The sequence below is a fragment of the Anomaloglossus baeobatrachus genome, chromosome 8, assembly GCF_048569485.1.
Source record: "Anomaloglossus baeobatrachus isolate aAnoBae1 chromosome 8, aAnoBae1.hap1, whole genome shotgun sequence".
Classification (NCBI taxonomy): domain Eukaryota; kingdom Metazoa; phylum Chordata; class Amphibia; order Anura; family Aromobatidae; genus Anomaloglossus; species Anomaloglossus baeobatrachus.
Genome location: NC_134360.1, coordinates 102,293,675 through 102,318,208, shown reverse-complemented (window position 1 = coordinate 102,318,208; position 24,534 = coordinate 102,293,675). Strand labels below are relative to the sequence as shown.

Genomic DNA, 24,534 nt, shown 5'->3' with positions numbered 1-24,534 from the left:
CCGAAAAGATAGAGCCCTGAATTGATAATGAACCTACTGCAAACTACAGGTAATGGTGATAAGCGAGGAATAACGGCACATGTAAGTAAGCGCCCTGAATGTCTATTGATGACAGAAGCTTGACTACCTTGACGTGATGACTGAACAGAGGGACTCCATTCTGAAGTGATTTATGTGCACTAGTTGAAATCTCGCAGATTCAGAATAGCTTGCACTGAGCTTCCCTTTTTGAAAATAATGAAAAGGTTTGAATAAAAACCCTTGAACTTTTCTGAAGGAGGAACCTCTACCACTAGCCCTGCAAGAAGCAGGGAGGGGACAAACTGAAAAAAACCCCTGCACTTTTGGTAGGATAAGGCTATGTGCGCATGTTACGTTCTCTGCAGTGCGGAAAACAACGCACCCTCTGGCAGACTTGACACTGCGTTTATAAAATAAAATGCATCCACAACGCATGCATTTTGGATGCTTTTTCCATGTGCTTTGCATGCGTTTTGGATGCTTTTTTGACAGTGCGTTCCCTCGGCAATTCAGCTCTGCTACATGCCGGCTGACAGCCGACACAGAGTCGCACGATGAGAATGAACTCGGGTGATGAGAATGAACTCGGGTGAACTGCACCCGACTTCATTGTCATACCGCAGCTCTGTCTGTGTGTGGTGTACCGATTTTCATCTTCACCGCACACATCCCGACATTACCGCTGACATCCCTGCACACATCCCGACATTACCGCCGACATCCCCGCACACAACCCGACATTCCAACACACATCCCAACATTACCGCTGACATCCCCGCACACAACCTGACATTACCGCCGACATCCCCGCACACAACCCGACATTACCGCCGACATACCCGCACACAACCCGACATCTCCGCACACAACCCGACATTACCGCCGACATCCCCGCACACAACCCAACATTACCGCCGACATACCCGCACACAACCCGACATCTCCGCACACAACCCGACATTATCGCCGACATCCCCGCACACAACTCGACATCTCCGCACACATCCCAACATTATCGCCGTCATCCCCGCACACAACCCAACATTACCGCCGACATCCCCGCACACAACCTGACATTACCGCCGACATCCCCACACACAACCCGACATTACCGCCGACATCCCCGCACACAACCCGACATTACCGCCGACATCCCCGCACACAACCCGACATTACCGCCGACATCCCAGCACACAACCCGACATTACCGCCGACATCCCAGCACACATCCCGACATCCACACACACATCCCCGCACACACCCCCGACATCCCTGCACACATACCGATATTACCGCCGACATCCCCGCAGACAACCCGACATTACCGCCGACATCCCCGCACACAAACCGACATCCCCGCCAACAAACCGACATCCCCGCTGACATCCCCGCACACAACTCGAAATTCCAACACAAATCCCAACATTACCGCCGTCATCCCCGCACACAACCCGACATTACCGCCGACATCCCCGCACACAACCAGACATCTCCGCACACAACCCGATATTACCGCCGACATCCCCGCACACAACCCGACATTACCACTGACATCCCCGCACACAACCCGACATTACCGCCGACATCCCCGCACACAACCCGACATTACCGCCGACATCCCCGCACACAACCCGACATTACCGCCGACATCCCGCACACAACCCGACATTACCGACATCCCCGCACACATCCCGACATTACCGCAAACATCCCCACACACAACCCGACATTACCACCGACATCCCCGAACACAACCCGACATTACCGCCGACATCCCCGCACACAACCAGACATTCCAACACACATCCCAACATTACCGCCGACATCCCCGCACACATCCCGACATTACCGCCGACATTCCCGCACACAACCCAACATTACCGCCGACATCCCCGCACACAACCCGACATTACCGCCGACATCCCCGGACACAACCCGACATTACCGCCGACATCCCAACACACAACCCGACATTAGCGCCGACATCCCCGCACACAACCCGACATTACCGCCGACATCTCCGCACACAACCCGACATTACCGCCGACATCCCCGCACACATCCCGACATCCCCGCACACATCGTGACATTACCGCCGACATCCCCGCACACAACCCGACATTACCGCCGACATGCCCGCACACATCCAGACATTACCGCCGACATGCCCGCACACATCCAGACATCTCCGCACACAACCCGACATTACCACTGACATCCCCGCACACAACCCGACATTACCGCCGACATCCCCGCACACAACCCGACATTACCGCCGACATCCCCGCACACAACCCGACATTACCGCCGACATCCCGCACACAACCCGACATTACCGACATCCCCGCACACATCCCGACATTACCGCAAACATCCCCACACACAACCCGACATTACCACCGACATCCCCGAACACAACCCGACATTACCGCCGACATCCCCGCACACAACCAGACATTCCAACACACATCCCAACATTACCGCCGACATCCCCGCACACATCCCGACATTACCGCCGACATTCCCGCACACAACCCAACATTACCGCCGACATCCCCGCACACAACCCGACATTACCGCCGACATCCCCGGACACAACCCGACATTACCGCCGACATCCCAACACACAACCCGACATTAGCGCCGACATCCCCGCACACAACCCGACATTACCGCCGACATCTCCGCACACAACCCGACATTACCGCCGACATCCCCGCACACATCCCGACATCCCCGCACACATCGTGACATTACCGCCGACATCCCCGCACACAACCCGACATTACCGCCGACATGCCCGCACACATCCAGACATTACCGCCGACATGCCCGCACACATCCAGACATCCCCGCACACATCCAGACATGCCCGCACACATCCAGACATGCCCGCACACATCCAGACATGCCCGCACACATCCAGACATGCCCGCACACATCCAGACATGCCCGCACACATCCAGACATGCCCGCACACATCCAGACATGCCCGCACACATCCAGACATGCCCGCACACATCCAGACATGCCCGCACACATCCAGACATCCCCGCACACATCCAGACATCCCCGCACACATCCAGACATCCCCGCACACATCCAGACATCCCCGCACACATCCAGACATCCCCGCACACATCCAGACATCCCCGCACACATCCAGACATCCCCGCACACATCCAGACATTACCGCCGACATCCCCGCACACAACCCGACATTACCGCAGACATCCCTGCACACATCCCGACATTCCAACACACATCCGAACATTACCGCCGACATCCCCGCACACAATCCAACATTACCGCTGACATCCCCGCACAGAACCTGACATTACCACCGACATCCCCGCACACAACCCGACATTACCGCACACATCCTGACATTACCGCCGACATCCCCGCACACAACCCGACATTATCGCCGACATCCTGCACACAACCCGACATTACCGCCGACATCCCCGCACACAAACCGACATTCACGCACACATCCCGACATTACCGCCGACATCCCCGCACACAACCCGACATTACCGCAGACATTCCCACACACAACCCGACATTACCGCCGACATCCTCGCACACAACCCGACATTCACGCACACATCCCGACATTACCGCCGACATCCCCGCACACAACCCGACATTACCGCAGACATCCCCACACACAACCCGACATTACCGCCGACATCCTCGCACACAACCCGACATTCCCGCCGACATCCCCGCACACAACCCGACATTCCCGCACACATCCCGACACTACAGCCCTCATCACCACACACACACACACACACACACACACACCGGCATTACCTCAGTGACGTCCCCGCTGACTGCGCAATTCACTTCAGTTGCTGCGTGGAGCTCAAAGGAGCGGCGGTGTTCTACGGCTGCTCCTGTCAGCTTCATGTAGCAGAGCTGGATGCGTCGCGGGACCTCTGGATTATGCCGGACCTGGAGGGGTATTTGGGGATTTTAATAAAGTGGTGAAAGAGGGTGTTTGTCTTTTATTCCAAATAAATGATTTTTTCGGGTGTGTTTATTTACTTTCAATTACAGGTTAATTATGGAAGGTATCTCGGGGTGACGCCTGTCATGATTAACCTAGGACTTAGTGGCAGCTATGGGCTGCTGCCATTAACCCCTTATTAGCCCGATTGCCACCGCACCAGGGCAATTCGGGATGAGCCAGGTAAAGTCCCGGGACTGTCGCATGTAATGGATGCGGCAATTCAGAGCGGCTCCTGGCTGATATTTTTTGGCTGGGGGGCTCCCCATCCTGAAAATACCAGCCTTCAGCCGTGTGGCTTTATCTTGGCTGGTATCAAAATTGGGGGGAATGAACGTCTTTTTTTTTTAATTATTTATTTATTTTACTGCACGATATAGACCCGCCCACCTGCGGCTGTGATTAGTTGCAGTGAGACAGCTGTCACTCAGCGTGGGAAAGCAGGGAATATTGAATAATGAGCGGCCGGCATTTTCAAAAGAGGAAAAGCCGCCAGAGCAGTGTGAACGCCGTGCAGCGCCGCACTGGTGATCAGGGATCAGTAAGTATGGGAGAGGGGGAGAGACTGACCGACTGACAGAGGGACACACAGAGCGACCAACTGACAGAGAAAGAGACCGACAGACAGACAGAGGGCGATTCACCGACATCCACAGACAGAAATTGACCGACATCACAGAGACTGAAAAGACCTGCGTTTTACTTGTCAAAAAAGCATGCAGAACGCAACAAAAATGCAGTCCAAGTACATTTTGGTTGCGTTCTGAGTTCTGACCCACCTCATTGATTTCAATGGGTGGAGAACGCAGCTACAATGCACAAAAGAAGTGACATGCTGCTTTTTTTTCCGCAGCAATTTTGGGCATCCAAAACAACAAAAGCAGCGTGCATTGATTTTTCGGCTTTCTCATAGACTTTGCTGGGGAAGCTGAACGCATGCAGTTACGCTGCAGTTCAAAATGCAGATTTTCCGCAGGAAAAAAACGCAACGTGCGCACATAGCCTAAGGCACAGCCACAGAAGTACAGAGAAGTCAAAGTGCACTTGTCAGCTTCCAAACCAAACATTCAAGTAAATACAAGGCACTCTTCAAATATAACTTGCGTGTAGTTTATTTTCAAAAAACCAGGGGGCTGACAATGTGACGTTTCGGCCACAGGATGGCCTTCATCTGACAACTCCTGCCAATGATAGGGGTAAGTTATGAAGCAACATTTTAATTAGCGGTATGTACCGCAATATCAGGTTAAAGCATCGTCTTATATAAATGACCAATATCAGCATAAAAGTAGCTAATCTAAATAGTGGCTGAGAGCAGTAAAGCAGGTGTACGAAGCACCTTATATAGAGAGCAAGTGTCCGCACAGGATCAAGCAGTGTTGTCCACCACTATGCAGTGTGACGCTACTTTAACCTGATATTGTGGTATATACCACTAACTAAAATGTTTCATCATTACTTACCCCTATTATTGGCAGGAGTTGTCTGAAGGCCTTGTGGCCGAAACGTCACATTGTCGGCCCCTGGGTTTTTGGTTTTTTTTTTAAATAAACTACATGCAAATTATATTTGAAGAGTGCAGTGTATTTACTTGGAAAAAAAAAAAACCTTAACTTGAGCTGGGAGAAGGGATGAGAGATGGGACTTGAAGAAAAAAAAATAAATGATTTTGAGGGATGGATGAAAACTCTATTCTGTTACCTGAAGACACGACTTCCCTGACCTAAATATCGCTGATAGGACGTCGGCTCAGAGATCGGCCTTGGATGAATCCATTAGTATGGAGGAGATGGTGGAAGCGATTGGGGCACTTAATAAAAGGTAGGGCGTCCGGTCCTGACGGACTCCCGATTGAAATATTTGATAAATATAAGGGGGGGGCTTGCTCCAGCCCTCCTGGAAACGGTTGAGGCTTCGTTCTGCAAGGGACGGTTGCCTGACTTTCTATGAGGCTACCATCGTTCTGCTACTGAAACCAGACAAGGACCCACTGGATTGTGGCTCGTACAGACCGATCTCCTTGTTGAATTCGGACTATAAAATTCTCACCAAAATATTGGCAACTAGACTTCAAGTGATCTCCTCCATAATACATGAAGACCAGTCTGGATTCATTCCGGGTAGGAGTACCTCGGATAACCTGAGGAGGGCGCAGGTGATCTTACAGATGGGTACCAAGTTAGAGAAGGATTGGGCTCTGGTCTCACTGGATGCGGCCAAGGCCTTTGTTTCGATAGAATGGCCATACCTGCTGGAGGTGCTGCGGGCATTTGATTTCGGCAACTAATTCATCAGATGGATTGAGATTATATATAAAGCACCGTCAGCTAACATCCAGGTGGGTGGCGGAGTGTCAGAAACCTTCTCCCTGGGGAGGGGAACCAGACAGGGATGCCCCCTATCCCCTCTCCTGTTTGCCCTAGCCATGGAGCCGCTGGCGGTGCGCATTCGGGCGGACCCAATTTACCAAGGAGTGAAGCACCGTAAGGGAGATCAACGTCTGTCTCTGTACGCAGACGACTTGTTATTGTTTGCATCTGATCCGGATTCCTCCATACCCAGGGCTGTAGAGCTTATTGACCAATTCGGGGAGTACTCGGGCCTGGCAATAAACTGGTCAAAGGCGTACCTCCTCTTTTTGTCCCGGGACGGAGAGGAAACGGCGAACACTTACATATGTAGGATTCCTGTGGTGGATCACTTTAAATACCTGGGGATTATACTGACGAAAAGCCCTTCGGAGAGGATAGCAAGAAATATCGCCCCTCTTTTGTCACACCTCGGGGAGAAATTTAATAGATGGAGCCAGCTCCCGCTTTCAGTGGCGGGAAGGATTAATCTTTTCAAAATGATAGTACAACCAAAGTGTCTCTACATTACCCAGCATGTATTTGTGCAGATTCCCCGCTCCTTCTTTCGGACTTTGGATTCTTTAATGATTACCTTTGTCTGGGGGCGCTTCCAGATCGAAAGTCCAATTGGCCAAATTACAGAGGCCCAAAGACCTGGGGGGTATGGCCCTTCCGGATCTTTATATATACTACCTGGCCGGACAACTGAAATATCTGGGTCAATGGACACTACATGGGGTGATAGGTTCTCCGGAGGGATTTTTGGCAGAGTTCACGGGTGTGGATCTCCTATGGCCCCTATTGACAGACTACAAAAGAGCCCCTGAGGGTCGTATCCTCCCGATACACAAACTGGGGACCAGGATTTGGAAAGAGGCCAAAGCCATATTCGGATTCCATGATGTTCCGATTGAGACCCCCTTATGGGGTAACCTGGACCTTCCGCACTTTTGTGGGTTGCCGGGCTTTGGTGAATGGAGGAATCGCTGAATAGTTTCCCTGAGCTCAATTGTCCGTGATGGTGAACTCCGCCCTTTTGCGCAGCTGCAAGCGGAATTCGAATTGCCGGAATTCCATGGGTTTCAGTACCTCCAGATCAGGCACGCCTTTCGGGCTCAGTTCTCTGGTTGTGGGGTTAGATTCTCTACATTTCCAATCATTGGAATTATTAGATCACAAGGCCCTGGCGGTCTTATCTCCAAACTATACCCCTCTCTCATTCGGGCAAAAGCCATGAATAACCCTCTTTCTGTCCGGGATAAATGGAGAGCCAGGATTCCTGAAATAGATTATGTTATTTGGGACGACATCGTCGAATCCCACACTTTGGTCTCTCCTGAAATTAACAAGAGACTGATCCAACTATACATAATACACCAGAGTTATATCACTCCCCAGAGACTAAAAAAGATAAACAAGTCGGTGGGGGAGGGTTGTCCGAGGTGTGCGAGAGATGGCGCAGATTTCTGGCATATGATATGGGAATGCCGGATCATTCACTCTTATTGGGGTGAGGTTATAGCGGCTCTTTCCTCCATACTAGAAAAATCGGTTCCTATGAGCCCGATTCTGTGCCTGTTTGGTGTGGTAGATGTACACTCTTGGTCCCAAGATGAGAACCTATTATTAAAAAAAGGTCCCGTTTTTGGCCCGGAAGGGCATTATACTAAATTGGATGAGTACTCATCCCCCATCTAGGGCCTCTTGGATTGCTCTTGTAAATGCTATAATCCCGCTAGAACAATTTGTATTTAAGACGAGAGGTTCTTTAAATAAATTTGATAAGATATGAGGCAGATTGTTGGGTTCGCCCTTGAATGGGGGCTCACCCGGTTCCCTGGCTAATAACCTACAGACACTGCTGTCGTAGTAATAATTTATCATCATTCCAGTGCTATGGAAGGGGAAATCCATAGATCATAAGGTTACGTATCAGCAGGGTACCGCGGTCCCCGACACCAAATTTGCATATGCCTGGTCATTATGACTTCTTTATCCCATGTTCGATATAACCTGTGAGCACACAAAGCTGAAGTATTTACGGTTTCAATGACATCCTAAGAGTACAGGACGTTCACTTGATTATTGATGTATTATCACTCTAGATGTTAACCAATGTTTACCCATATCCTGACTGTACAAATTGCTGATTTGATTTCTGATGTAATACCATACTTAACCTTCAATAAAACGAGTTTAAAAAAAAAAGATTGCTGATAGCCCCCAACCATACTCCTTCAAAATGGAGGAGGTTACCGTCCACCAGGGAAATATCCTAAAGTGGGGGCAACCAGTCATGTCTCAGCCCCTTTGCTGCCCTGAAGGCCAGAAGGCTTGCTGCAGTTTCCAGAAAACCAGCAGGCACAGGTCGAAAAGGGAGCGCTCCTAGTTTTCCTGGAATCCACAGAGTCTGTTTGAGCAAGTAGGTACTGCTGGGGCTGGAAATTGACAACAAGGATGGAGCTATAACGCCCCGCGCCTTCTAAATTACCTAATGGCCTTCACGTGAAGGAGAAGAGTACTCTTTCCACCTCTGGCAGAAATAATCTTGTCCAGCCTGGAACCAAACAACCGAGACCCCTGGAAAGTAAAGGCCCAGTCACACACAACGACTTACCAGCGATCCCTGGACTATATATAATGTAAGAAAAAGTTGTCCAATAAATAGAGCTTCAGTAAACGGACTCCCAGCATATAGTGTCCATGCCAGGCCCGGACACTACATGCTGGGAGTCCGTTTACTGAAGCTCTTTTTACTTTACCACAGTCCCCTGAGGAATAAGCGAATTATGAAACGCGTTGGAAGGTCTAAGAGCACATCAGGTCAGATTGTTGCCAATTGAGGGGTAATGTGAGGCTAAAATGGTTTGCCCCCCCCCTCTATTTATTGGACAACTTTTTCTTACATTATATATAGTTCACAGTAAGATTCGCCTAACGGCTTATTTGAACATTGTTGACTATTGTTGAAATATCAATTTTTGCATATTTGTGTGAGATAACTCTCGATTGTTGTCTTTATCATCATCATTACGGTGGGGAGTTTCCCCTTCCGTGTGAAGTTTGTCCTAACTTGGTAATAGGAGGAGCTTAACATCAGCTCCATTCTTATAGGTTGGTTTTACAACCATTTATGTTGTGTGGTTCATGATTTTTTAACTATCAGCCAATAAAGGTTACATTTTAATTGTCACCACAGTTTTTTGATACTAATTTTGCTTTGCTATTTATGATAACTTTAATACATGTCAACTGGCTGCAAGTTTGATTTACTTATTGCCAACACCTGTTAGTTGCCACAGGTAAGTTACAGGTGCTGTTAATTACACAAATTAGAGAAGCATCACATCATTTTTCAAACAGTGCCAGTACTTTTGTCCACCCCCTTTTTTATGTTTGGTATGGAATTATATCAAATTTGGCTTTATGACATTTTTTTTTTTTTCATTGAAGACAAATTAAATGAAAATAATAATACCAAAGAATTTGTGATTGCAATCATTTTCAAGAAGAAACTGAGTACTATCTGACAGAATTGCAGGGGTGCCAATTCTTTTGGCCAGCACTGTAGAGTGCAGCCGAGGTATACAATATTGATAAGCAATAAAAGGACGGTATAACTCGCTGCTGGAGACAGACAGAGCTCCCCGGGCGGCAGAGATAACAGGCAAATAATCCACATAGTAGCAATTGTCCTGGACAGCCTCAGTAAACTCACAAGCCTAGATGGGGAGGCACAGCTTCTTCTGATACCAGTGAAGTGCCCAAAGTAGATGACTGTAAGCAGGGAGCAGTATACGCAGAACAATAAGGTGAGAGAGGATTCAGACTGAGCTTTTACATCCTGTACTCTCAGCCATAGTGTGGGTGAAACATAGTCCTCAATTGCACCCTGTTACCCTAGAAATTCTGAAGGGAAAACAAATAAAGACTAAATTAGTAAAGGTCAGAAGGGTCTGGAACAGACTACCTCCAACTAACAGAAAAAAAACAAAAACAAAAAAAAAGAACTGAGAAGGCAGGCTCTGGCAAGTGAGAAATAACTAGGGAGGAGCTAACTTATACTTCTATGTAATATATCTGTCAGCCTCCAGGTGGCAGCAGACTATCCCAAGTTCTGTGTCCCCCAATGACGTGACCGAGAAAAACGCAACGTGTGCACACAGCCTAACGCCATTTACCTGCAAATTAACCGTACAGTCAGGGCCAGAAATATTTGGACAGTGACACAAGTTTTGTTATTTTAGCTGTTTACAAAAACATGTTCAGAAATACAATTATATATATAATATGGGCTGAAAGTGCACACTCCCAGCTGCAATATGAGAGTTTTCACATCCAAATCGGAGAAAGGGTTTAGGAATCATAGCTCTGTAATGCATAGCCTCCTCTTTTTCAAGGGACCAAAAGTAATTGGACAAGGGACTCTAAGGGCTGCAATTAACTCTGAAGGCGTCTCCCTCGTTAACCTGTAATCAATTAAGTAGTTAAAAGGTCTGGGGTTGATTACAGGTGTGTGGTTTTGCATTTGGAAGCTGTTGCTGTGACCAGACAACATGCGGTCTAAGGAACTCTCAATTGAGGTGAAGCAGAACATGCTGAGGCTGGAAAAAAAGAAAAAATCCATCAGAGAGATAGCAGACATGCTTGGAGTAGCAAAATCAACAGTCGGGTACATTCTGAGAAAAAAGGAATTGACTGGTGAGCTTGGGAACTCAAAAAGGCCTGGGCGTCCACGGATGACAACAGTGGTGGATGATCGCCGCATACTTTCTTTGCTGAAGAAGAACCCGTTCACAACATCAACTGAAGTCCAGAACACTCTCAGTGAAGTAGGTGTATCTGTCTCTAAGTCAACAGTAAAGAGAAGACTCCATGAAAGTAAATACAAAGGGTTCACATCTAGATGCAAACCATTCATCAATTCCAAAAATAGACAGGCCAGAGTTAAATTTGCTGAAAAACACCTCATGAAGCCAGCTCAGTTCTGGAAAAGTATTCTATGGACAGATGAGACAAAGATCAACCTGTACCAGAATAATGGGAAGAAAAAAGTTTGGAGAAGAAAGGGAACGGCACATGATCCAAGGCACACCACATCCTCTGTAAAACATGGTGGAGGCAACGTGATGGCATGGGCATGCATGGCTTTCAATGGCACTGGGTCACTTGTGTTTATTGATGACATAACAGCAGACAAGAGTAGCCGGATGAATTCTGAAGTGTACCGGGATATACTTTCAGCCCAGATTCAGCCAAATGCCGCAAAGTTGATCGGACGGCGCTTCATAGTACAGATGGACAATGACCCCAAGCATACAGCCAAAGCTACCCAGGAGTTCATGAGTGCAAAAAAGTGGAACATTCTGCAATGGCCAAGTCAATCACCAGATCTTAACCCAATTGAGCATGCATTTCACTTGCTCAAATCCAGACTTAAGACGGAAAGACCCACAAACAAGCAAGACCTGAAGGCTGCGGCTGTAAAGGCCTGGCAAAGCATTAAGAAGGAGGAAACCCAGCGTTTGGGGATGTCCATGGGTTCCAGACTTAAGGCAGTGATTGCCTCCAAAGGATTCGCAACAAAATATTGAAAATAAAAATATTTTGTTTGGGTTTGGTTTATTTGTCCAATTACTTTTGACCTCCTAAAATGTGGAGTGTTTGTAAAGAAATGTGTACAATTCCTACAATTTCTATCAGATATTTTTGTTCAAACCTTCAAATTAAACGTTACAATCTGCACTTGAATTCTGTTGTAGAGGTTTCATTTCAAATCCAATGTGGTGGCATGCAGAGCCCAACTCGCGAAAATTGTGTCACTGTCCAAATATTTCTGGACCTAACTGTGTATCTGCAAGTAAATAGCGTTTTCCGAGGTGACAGATTTGCTTTAAAATAACAAACATATCAAAATATAATTTTAAATGCAGGGGTACAGTACATAGTCATAAAATATTGGGATTACTTACATTCCATTATTTTTTAAAAGTCAAAAAAATACGGAGGCAATGGTACCAGATGAATAGGTCTTAACAGTACATTTATATAATACTTTCTATATACTAAGCGTACCGATCATTAGTATAGGGCTTACATTTGTATTTAAGAAAAGAATATGCAGTCTCTGACTGGCGATTTTTCTAAATACCTCCTTTTAGCAAATGTGGTCACATGGGTCTCTATTGTCCCAATAATGGACCCAACTTTCTAGCAAAAGTGGGATATGAACTTCCAGGTTGTGAGATCTTGGCATGAAATGCAAAATCCCGCAACACCCCACGACCCTAGTCACGGTAATAGAGCAAGGTCTTGTGTATTACTACAAAATCTCGCTCACTGCACTAATCCAGCGCTGCAGCATACTTTACTACGCGTACACCAACACATCATTAGAATAGTAACAGATTAGTAAAAAATTTGGAAGCTCTGGGTGGGTAAGAACAAAGATGTTACAATAACCAGATCATTTTTAAAAAGTTTTTTTTTTTTTGTTTTTTTTTTTTTTTTTTTTTTTAGGGAAAACAGTTTTCAAAAATCACTGTATCTCTACAGAAGCATAAACCGGGAAGAGGAGTCCAGACAATGATCTCAATATTCACCCACTGCCAAATTCACATCTTTCTCCCAATGCAGTTTATAGGAGCAAAAAAGAAGAGTCACTGAGGGGTGGGGGGACAGGGCGGTGCATCTCATGGATACCAGATAACATAACGTTTGACTCGCTTCAATGCAGTGATTTAATAAAAACTACTACACAAAAACAAAATATTATATATATATATATATATATATATATATATATATATATATATATATATATATATATATATATATATATATATATATATATATATATATATATATACACACACACACACACATACATACATACATACACACACATATACACAGAATTTTATAACCTTTCCCCACATTTCAGGCTTCAAACAAAATTAAACATTTAAAATTTTATGGTAAAGAATCAACAGTGGGACACAATTGTGAAAGTGAACGATATTTTTTATTTTAAATTTTTGCAAAAAATATAAAAGCTTTAAATTGGGGCGTGCAATATTATTTGTCCCCTTTAAGGCCCGTTTCACACGTCCGTGAAAAACACTGACGTTTTTCACTGGCGTGTAAAACACGCACATGTCCCTCTGTGTGCCGTGAATTACGGCACACGTGGGTTGTCTAAGTGCAATCCGGGCTCCGTTCTCCGTGGCCCGTGATTACACTTAGAAATCAACTCACCTGTGCGCGCTCCAGCTCTCCATGGTGCTGATCGCTCCCGCGGTGCAGCATCCGGCCGGCGCTGACCCCCGCAGCAGCTGCTTCCGGGTCGGCTGTGTCGTGCATCGTGAATATGCACGACAGTAATGAGCCGGCTCAGAAGCAGCAGTGAGAACAGGCTGCAGAGAGCGCCGCTGAAGCCAGGTGAGTAAAAATGTTTTTTATTTTAAAAGCACGTTTTTTTCTGGCACGTGTTTCACGGACCACACCACTGCGCGGTCTGTGGGACATCAGTGATGCCGGAAAAAAATGGACATGTCTCCGTGCGGCAATCACGCACACGCGGGTACGCCGCACAGAGACACCGGCAATGATAAATCACTGACGTGTGAGCAGACCCATTCATTATAATGGGTCTGCGTATGTCAGTGATTCTGGTACGTTTAATAAAAAGCACAAACGTACCAGAATCACTGACGTGTGAAACAGGCCTAAGTTTAATACTTTGTAGCGCCACCTTTTGCTGCGATTACAGCTGCAAGCTCTTGGGGTATGTCTCTATCAGTTTTGCACATCGAGAAACTGAAAGAGAGAGACTGAAAGTTGGATTCAGGTCTGGACTTTGACTTGGCCATTCTAACACCTTAATACATTTATTTGTGAACCATTCCATTGTATATTTTGCTTTATGTTTGGGATCATTGTCTTGTTGGAAGACAAATCTCCATCCCAGTCTCAGGTCTTTAGCAGACTCCAACAGGTTTTCTTCAAGAATGGTCCTGTATTTGGCGCCATCCATCTTCCCATCAATTTTAACCATCTTCCCTGTCCCTGCTGAAGAAAAGCAGGCCCAAACCATGATGCTGCCACCACGTTTGACAGTGGGGATGGTGTGTTCAGGGTGATGAGCTCTGTTGGTTTTACGCCAAACATATTGTTTGGCATGTTCCCAAAAAAAGTTTGATTTTGGTTTCATCAGACCAGAGCACCCTCTTCCACATGTTTGGTGTGTCTCCCAGGTGGCTTGTGGCAAACTTTAAATGACACTTTTTATGGATATCTTTGAGAAATGGCTCTCTCTTTGCCACTCTTCCATAAAGGCCAGATTTGTGCAGTGTACGACTGATTGTTGTCCTATGGACAGACTCTCCCACCTCAGCTGTAAATCTCTGCAGTTCATCCAGAGTGATCATGGGCCTCTTGGCTGCATCTCTGATCAGTCTTCTCCTTGTTTTAGATGAAAGTTTGGATGGACGGCTGGATCTTGGTAGATTTGCAGTGGTATGATACTCCTTCCATTTCAATATGATTGCTTGCACAGTGCTTCTTGGGATGTTTAAAGTTTTGGAAAAATTTTTGCAACTAAATCCGGCTTTAAACTTCTCCACAACAGAATCATGGACCTGCCTGTTGTGTTCCTTGGTCTTCATGATGCTATCTGCGCTTAAAACAGAACACTGAGATGATCACAGAGCAGGTGCATTTATACGGAGACTATTACACACAGGTGGATTATGTTTATCATCACCAGTCATTTAGGACAACATTGGATGACTCAGAGATCCTCAATTAACTTCTGGAGTGAGTTTGCCGCACTGAAAGTAAAGGGACCAAATAATATTGCATGCCCCAAATTTCAGTTTTTTTTTTATTTTTTACAAAAATTTAAAATAAGCAATAAATATCGTTCAACTTCACAATAGTGTCCCACTTGCTGATTCTTCCCCATAAAATTAAAATTTTTATCTTTATGTTTGAAGCCTGAAATATGGGAAAAGGTTGAAAAATTCAAGGGGGCCGAATATTTTCACAATGCACTGTATTTGTGGAACTATGAGTGGGGATTTCCATAGTGTTTAATATATACACTAAGACCAATCTATTGATGGCACGGCAAGGCACAGATAGATATAGATAGATAGATAGATAGATAGATAGATAGATAGATAGATAGATCTAACAGGACTGGGAATCAGGCACTTTCATAATTTATGCTGCCTTCAGGTGGGTAGCGTAACCCTGGTCTGCAGTAAACAAATGTGAACATGACAAAAAGCATTACTTACTATGCGGAGGCACCAAGATTTTGCTATTGATTGCACACCAACCGATGGGATGCAAGTCCACAGCTCCTAAATTGCACCAGTAGTTATGCGTAGGATCATCTTCAAAACCTTCATACTGCAGTAAAGCCCTGTAACCTGTGTGGGTACAGAAATTGTAATAGTCATAAATTGTAATAGTGAGAAATGTAGAAGAAAAAAGGTTTTCAGACTTTTTTTGTTAACAAAAGGTTCATACGGAAAAGAAAAGAAATTTATAATAGATAGATATATATATATATACACACACATATACATTATATATATATATATATATATATATATATAGATATAGATATAGATATATATATATATATATATATATGTATATATAAATAAATGTTCTAGGAGCAAGGAGATATTGATAATAGATCCGAACAGAATGCAGAGAATCCCTAGAAACACCCTAAGGACCCCTTCGCACGTCCATGTGGTACGTACCATTTTGACCATCCATGTGCGTACATATGTGTCAAACGAGTGCTATCCGTATGACAGATATTGGAAAAAAATGCGTGACACTGAAATGAATGTTTAGGTGTTAAAGATTTGCATTTATAGATAGATATTCAGTTAATAGCTGTAAGGCTAGGTTCACACACTGCGTTTTTTTTTGACGCTGCGTTTTTGTGTCAAAAACCGCACATAAACGCACCCCCGTCAAAAAAATGCGGCAAAAAACGCACGCGTTTTTGCCGCGATTTGGTGCGTTTTTTGCTGCGTTTTTGCCCACTGCGTCTTTATGCGTTTTTTATCAGTGAACCAAAAAAAAAAAAAGGTCTGATGTCATTTCCTTCTTCAATATGTTCTTCATTCTCCACTAGTGTATGCAGGAGAGCCGACAGCTGCAGAACTACAAGGCTCAGCATACTCCATCCAATAGTGTATGCAGGAGAGCAGACGCAGCTGCAGAACTACAAGGCTCAGCATGCTCCATCCAGGACTGTATGCTGGAGGGAGAGTCAGGGGGAGCAGACCTACAAGGCTCAGCATCCTCCTTCCAGGACTGTATGCAGGATTTCTTTGCCCCCCCCCCCAACAAAAAAAAATGACGTGGGCTTCGCCATATTTTTGTATGCTAGCCAGGTACAGCAGGCAGGTACGGGCTGCCCCCAACCCCCAGCTGCCTATTTGTACCCGGCTGGGAACCAAAAATATAGAGAAGCCCTTTTTTTTTTTTTAACTTCATGAATTTCCTGAAATATTAAAAAAAAAAAATAAAAAAAAAAAAAAATTACGTGAGCTTCGCCTAATTTTTGTGTCCAGCCGGGTACAACTAGGCAGCTGGGGATTGGAATCCATAGTGCAGGGTGCCCATGCTTCCTGGGCACCCCCGCTGCGAATTGTAGTCTGCAGCCACCCCAGAAAATGGCGCTTTCATAGAAGCGCCATCTTCTGGCGCTGTATCCAACTCTTCCAGCTGCCCTGATGCCGGGTGGCTCACTGGGTAATAATGGGGTTAGGGCTAGCTGTATATTATCAGCTGGCCCTAAGCCCGGAATTCATGGTGTCATGCCAATATTAGGCATGGTCACCATGAATTTCTAGTAAAGATAAAAAAAACACAACACACAGAAAAATATTTTTATTAGAAATAAAACACAACACAATTAGTGACTCCATCTTTATTGAAATAAAGAAACCCCCTCCACAGTAATCCTGGGTCAAGGGTCCCGCGACATCCAATATCATCTGATCGGTTTGCTGGAAGGCAAAGTGATCAGATGATATGTCAGGTTCAAGTGCCTGAATCACATCACACATCAGCTGATTGTATAAAAGCAGTTTATACAATCAGATGATGCATCGGTGTAAAAAAAAAAAAAATACTCATGTGCTTATTACCGGCAGCTCCTGGAGCGGAGTTTGGTCCCGTCTGATCGCTGCAGGAGCTGCCGGTAATCAGGGATGAAGTCTCCTGACGCATCCGCTGATAGGTTAAACCGGCCGGCAGCCCGCGTCACCCCGAGACTTACGATCAGCTGATGCGTCAGGTGACTGCCTCAGGTGATCCATCGAAAGGTCCTGCATCCTGCAGGCATACGTACCCGGGGAGACTGCACACACCCGGAGCGGCGGTACCGGAAGGAGATGGGAGCGGGCATGGCATCGAGAGTCTGCAGACAGGTGAGTATGACATTTTTTTTTTCTACTGTTCACTTTTGATTTCGCAGCCGCTTCCACCTCCTGCCCGTACAGGACGCCGCACGGCAGCTAATATGCACAGGACTGGAGGTGGAAGTGGCGGTGACGGTACCGGGAGGATTCACGCTTCTGTGTTTACTGACAGAAGGAATCCTCTTCCTGTACATGTCACTTTACTACCCACCTACTGCGTTTATAGCTGCGTTTTTGGTCTTAGAAACGCACCAAAACGCACCTATTTGCGTTTCTCATTGCATCTTTCAACATCCCATTGCACTCAATGGATGAAAAGCGCAGTGAAAAATGCGGGAATAATTGACATGCTGCGTTTTTGTGGCACCACAAAAACGCAGCTGAAAAAAAACGCTGTGTGCAGACAGCAAAAATGAAAACTCAGACTTTGCTGGGGAAGCAAAGTCATGCAGTTTTCCAAGCAAAAACGCACCCGAAAACTGCGCAAAAACGCCACGAAAAACGCACTGTGTGAACTTACCCTAAAATCTAATTGCAAAAACAACATGGGGTCGTCTCCCCCTTTTTGATAACTATCAAAGATAAAGCAGATAGCTGGGGGCTGATATCAGGCTGGGGAGGTCCATGGTTACTAGGCTCTTACCAGCCTAAAAATAGTAGCCCGCAGCCATCTCATAAGTGGCACATAACATAAGTTGCACCAATTCTGGCACTTCACCTTGGCTATTCCCGACTGCCCTGAAGTAGTGGCAATCAAGATAATGGTTTTTAGGGTTGATGTCAGCTGTGACTGCTTGCATCAAGCCCTGGTGTTAGTAATGATTAGGTGTCCATCAGACAATCCCATTCCTAACCCAGTAATGTAAACACAAAAAAAAAAAAAAACACACACACAATGTGTTCCAACCTCTGTGCATCCAATCAGTTCTTCATATCTGCGCAATTCCATAAAAACAGACAGCCTCATCTCCACACAGTGTAATCACACCCACTTATCCTTGAGTGACAGCTCGCTCCACACATTTACATGTAAAGCATTAAAGGGGTGGTTCACCCATTTTTTTTTTTCCCCAATGATTGTCACTTACCATTGTCTGCATCTTCTGCATTGGCTTCTGTTTCCAGTTCTGGCACTGAGCGGCGCTATCCTGCACGCTCAGTGCCTGTCACATGACCCCCTGGAGCTGTGGCCGCCAGCATCCTCTGACGTCCCGGCACTTCCGGGCTCTCAAACTAGATGGGTACGTCAGAGGATGCCGGCGCCACTCACACTGATTGACTGGGCTGTGGGCGGTGACTACCGCACGTCACAACCCAGCATCGAGGGGAGGAGCCGGAGAGCTTTTAGTGTGGAGCGGTGAAGGCAGAGCGCGCGCTTACCATCCGTCAGCTGTGGAAGGTACGGGCTCCAGTGTGGAGTACAGGGGGGGTTTCCTCCACTGAAATCCCCCCTGTCACGCAAGTATGTGATCACACTGTCCACCCGCCCGCTGTGCTCAGCTGTCAGGAGAGTGGGCGGTGTCGGTAGTGTGATCATATAATCCCACCAGCAGTACAGATGACCGGACGCTGCATGGGACCAATCTGCTCCACTCTGTCACCTGCACAACAAGTCCCACAGTGGAGACAGTTAGTGACATGTAGCATCCGGTCACCTGCACAACAAGTCCCAGAGTGGAGACAGTGACATGCTCTGCTCTGACACATAGTGTGCTGCATGTCACTATCTGTCTCCACTCTGGGACTTGTTGTGCAGGTGACCGGATGATACATGTCACTAACTGCCCCACTCTGTGATTTCTGCTGCATAGTACCAACTGTATACACTCTCACCTGCACAACAAGTCCCAGAGTGGAGACAGTTAGTGACATGTATCATCCAGTCACATGCACAACAAGTCCCAGAGTGGAGACAGTTCAGATGTGTGAAAGTAGCCTGATTTTGCTCTGCGGCACAATACGGCGTTCTGCAGAAAAACCGCAACCGGCTTTTGTAACGCCGGTTGCGTTTTTTTGCATAGACTTACATTAGTGCCGTATTGTCCCGCGGGGGCTTGTGTTCGGTCCGGTTTTTGCCGCATGCGGCAGATTTAGCCGATGCGGCGGCCGGATAGAACGTTCCCTGCAACGTTTTTTGCTCCGGCAAAAAAAACCGCATCGCGCCGCATCCGGCCGCTGTGGCGCATTTTCAATGCATGCCTATGGATGCCGGATGCGGCGCGATGCGGAAAAAAACGCATCCGGCCGCCGCATGCGTTTTTTTCCACTGCGCATGCTCAGTAGCGTGCCGCAACCGGAAAAAACCGGACCGACCGCATGTAAAAACTTATGCAAAGGATGCGGTGTTTTCGCCGCATAGGTTTCACAGCCGGATTGAGCCGCACGGCTCAAACCGGATGTGTGAAAGTAGCCTTAGTGACATGCTCTGCTCTGACACATAGTGTGCTGCATGTCACTGTCTGTCTCCACTCTGGGACTTGTTGTGCAGGTGACCGGATGATACATGTCACTAACTGCCCCACTCTGTGATTTCTGCTGCATAGTACCAACTGTATACACTCTCACCTGCACAACAAGTCCCAGAGTGGAGACAGTTAGTGACATGTAGCATCCAGTCACCTGCACAACAAGTCTCAGAGTGGATACAGTGACATGCAGCACACTATGTGTCAGAGCAGAGCATGTCACCAACTTGCTCTGCTCTGTCACCTGCGTGCGTTTTTTGTGGCGTTTTTGCGCGTTTTTCTGGTGCGTTTTTACTCAGAAAACTGCATGACTTTGCTTCCCGAGTAAAGTCTATGGCCTTGTGCGCACTAGGCGTTTTTAGCGGCGTTTTTTACCACGTTTTTGTGCTGAAAACGCAGTGACATTGCTTCCCCAGCAATGTCTATGGGTTTTCATAAGTGCTGTCCGCACACAGCGTTTTTTTGGAGCTGTGTTTTTGTGGTGACCACAAAAATGCAGCATGTCAATTATTTCTGCGTTTTTCACTGCGTTTTTCACCCATTCAGTTCAATGAGATGTTTAACAACGCAATGAAAAACGCATATAGCCGCGTTTCTATGACTAAAAACGCAGCTATAAAACGCAAGGGGTGGGTACTACAGTGACGTGTACAGGAAGAGGATTCCTTCTGTTGGTAAACACAGAAGCATGAATCCTCCCAGTACCGTCACCGCTGCCTCCAAAACCCGCCCGGTGCCATGTCAGCTCCGTGCGGCGCCATGTCTGGGCGGTAGGTGGAGGCAGCGGCGAAAACCAAAGTGAACAGTAGAAAAAAAAAATGTCATACTCACCTGTCTGCAGGGTCACGGTGCCATGTCCGCTCCCAGCCCCTGTCTCGGTACCGCCGCTCTGGCTGTGTGCAGTCTCCCCGGGGCACGTACGAAGCTTGCAGGACCTAGCGGTGGATCACCTGATGCAGTCACCTGACGCATCAGCTGATAGATTCTCGCGGTGTTGCCGGCTTTTTCGCGCCCGGCCGGCTATCAACTGATACTGCCGTCAGGGGAATTCATCAGCTGATTACCGGCAGCTCCTGCAGCGATGGGACAGGATCAGACTCCTGTCCAATCGATCGCTCCAGGAGCTGCCGGTAATCAGCACATAAGTGAGTATGTATTTATTTTTTTTTTTTTCTACTGATGCATCAGCTGATTGTATAATCGGCTTTTATAAAATCAGCTGATGTGTCATGTGATTCACGTAGTTTAACCTGACACATCATCTGATCGCTTTTCCTTCCAGCAAACCGATCAGATGATATTGGATCCGGATTGGACGGCGCGGAACCCTAACCCAGGATTACTGCGGAGGGGGGTGCTTTATTTCAATAAAGATGGAGTCACTAATTGTGTTGTGTTTTATTTCTAATAAAAATATTTTTCTGTGTGTTGTTTGTTTTTTTTTTATCATTACTAGAAATTCATGGTGGCCATGTCTAATATTGGCGTGACACCAAGAATTTCTGGCTTAGGGCTAGCTGATAATATACAGCTAGCCCTAACTCCATTATTACCCAGCTAGCCACCCGGCATCAGGGCAGCTGGTAGAGTTGGATACAGCGCCAGAATATGGCGCTTCTATGAAAGCGCCATTTTCTGGGGTGGCTGCAGACTGCAATTCGCAGTGGGGGTGCCCAGAAAGCTTGGGCACCCTGCACTGTGGATTCCAATCCCCAGCTGCCTAGTTGTAACCTGCTGGACACAAAAATTAGGCGAAGCTCACGTTATTTTTTTTTTCTAATTATTTCATGAAATTCATGAAATAATTAAAAAAAAAAAAAAGGGCTTCTCTATATTTTTGGTTCCCAGCCGGGTACAAATAGGCAGCTGGGGGTTGGGGACAGCCCGTACCTACCTGCTGTACCCGGCTAGCATACAAAAATATGGCGAAGCCCATGTCATTTTATTTTTTTCTTTTGGGGCAAAAAACTGCATACAGTCCTGGATGGAGTATGCTGAGCCTTGTAGTTCTGCAGCTGCTGTCTGCTCTCCTGCATACACTAGTGAATGGAGGATGCTGAGCCTTGTAGTTCCGCAGCTGCTGTCTGCTCTCCTGCATACACTAGTGAATAGAGGATGATGAGCCTTGTAGTTCTGCAGCTGCTGTCTACTCTCCTGCATACACTGGTGAATGGAGGATGCTGAGCCTTGTAGTTCTGCTCCCCCTGCCTCTCCCTCCAGCATACAGTGCTGGATAGAGCATGCTGAGCCCTGTAGTTCTGCAGCTGTATGCTGTCCTGCATACACTAGTGGAGAATGAAGAACATATTGAAGAAGGAAATTACTTCAGACCTTTTTTCTTTTTTTTTTTCTTTCAACAATCTCTCTGAAATAAAAAAAAAACAAAAACACAGAGCAAAAAACGCACCAAAACACGGAAAAAACGCGTCTGTTTGCCACGGATGCTTTTTTGTGCGTTTTTTGACGCAAAAAAAAAGCACAAAAACGCCGCTTAAATTAAACGACGCAGTGTGTGAACTTAGCCGAAATCCACAGTTACTTGTGCTGCATGGGACACACTTTCTCCACTCTCAACTGCACAATAAGTCCCAGAGTAGCTCAAGTTGTGATAATCCCTGCAATCATTAGAGGATTGGAGATTAGATTCTGTAACAATAAATGTTTAGAGCAATATTGTTATATTGATGGTGTATCCTTAGTATAATACATCAATATGTGATCGTAGGGATCTGATACACGGCCATGTTCGCCACTAAGATTTTCATGGCCACACACTGGAAAAAGTATCGGGTTCCTTGAGACTCTGCCCTGACTCCATCACAGCTAAGTCTCCACCACTCAAGCCTTCTACAATTACACCGCCAGGAAGTGCAGCCATTTTGAAAATTTATTAAAGTTTATTTTTCTCATTAATTTACACTTTGCAAACAATCTTGCAAAAAAAAGGTGTTTTTTTAATAATTTTTTGTTTTTTCCACTAATAAAAAATTCCAATGTCTTTTTTTTTTTTTTTTTGTGATACAAAATCATAGTGACCATTTCTAATTTGGCCTGACAACAAGAATTACGGGCTTAGTAACATGTGTGAATAAAAAAAATGTTACTAACCCCTTTATTATCGAGCGTGCCACTGCCACCTGGGCCACTTGACGGGCCGGGTAAAGTGCCTTGACATGGCGCTAAGAAACAGTGCGCCATTTTCAGGGGCTGCTGTGGAGTGTTGAGAATCCCAGCCCATAGCTGCTTCCCTTTACCTGACTGACGATCCAAATATGGCAGGGGTCCACGTTTTTTTTTAATGTAAAACATATATTAAAATAATTAAATAAAAATAAATTAATGTGCTTTCCTATATCTTGATTGCCAGCCAAGTTAAAGCCAGGCAGATGGGTTTGGCAGCCCGTAGACGTCCGCTTTATCTGCGCTGCCAATCAAAAAAACGGCTGAGCGCCACGTAATTTTTTTAAAATATTTATTTTTAGCCAAATAATATTGGATACATGTGTGTGTGTGTAAAATATAATATATATATATATATATATATATATATATATATATATATATATATATATATATATATATTATTTATTTATTTATTTATTTATTTATTACAGGTCTGGCAAAAATGTAAAGCCCACTGCAAAATTTAAAATTTTTCTGTTTTTTATCGTTATAGGTATACTAGCTGTAGTACATGGGCGTTGCCCGTGATCGTAACTACCTGTCTTCAAGTTTCTGTCTGTCTCTGTCTGTATCAGTTTCTATGTCTGTCTCTGTATCTGTCTGTCTGTCTCTTTCTCTGTGTCTGTCTCTCTGTCTGTCTCGTTCCCCGTCGGTCTTCTTCCATGGCTGTATCTTTGCCCGGCTGTCTCTGTCTCTATCCCTGTCTCTTTCCTTGTCTGTCTGTCTTCTTCTGTATCTCTCTATCCGTCTCCCCATCTTATTACCTCACACATCGGCTTTAATACTAACAATTTATTTTGTTCCTATAGCAACCACTGACAGTTGCTATTAATAGTCTGTATCTCCCCGCTCCATTCAGATACATTGAGGCAGGATTTTGGAGACTCACTGTAAACTGCGGGGTTAAATTTTCTCGTTCAAAAATAGTCAGACGTTCCATGAGTCACATGAGGCGTCTGTGCAAAATTTCGTGATTGTAAATGTGACAGTGCGGATTCCTTCAGCGGACACACACACACACACACACACACACACACACA

At 45.9% G+C, this 24,534-nt stretch overlaps 1 protein-coding gene across 5 annotated transcripts in view; it reads right to left on the bottom strand.

Annotated features, from left to right (window-relative positions):
* L3MBTL2 (L3MBTL histone methyl-lysine binding protein 2) overlaps positions 1-24,534 on the bottom strand; it is a 331,885-nt gene that overhangs the window by 141,219 nt on the left and 166,132 nt on the right. For all 5 annotated transcript variants that reach the window (XM_075321932.1, XM_075321928.1, XM_075321933.1 and 2 more), the window contains one exon: positions 15,693-15,827. In XM_075321932.1, coding sequence (XP_075178047.1) covers positions 15,693-15,827 — 135 coding nt within the window. The remainder of the gene's footprint in view (positions 1-15,692; positions 15,828-24,534) is intronic.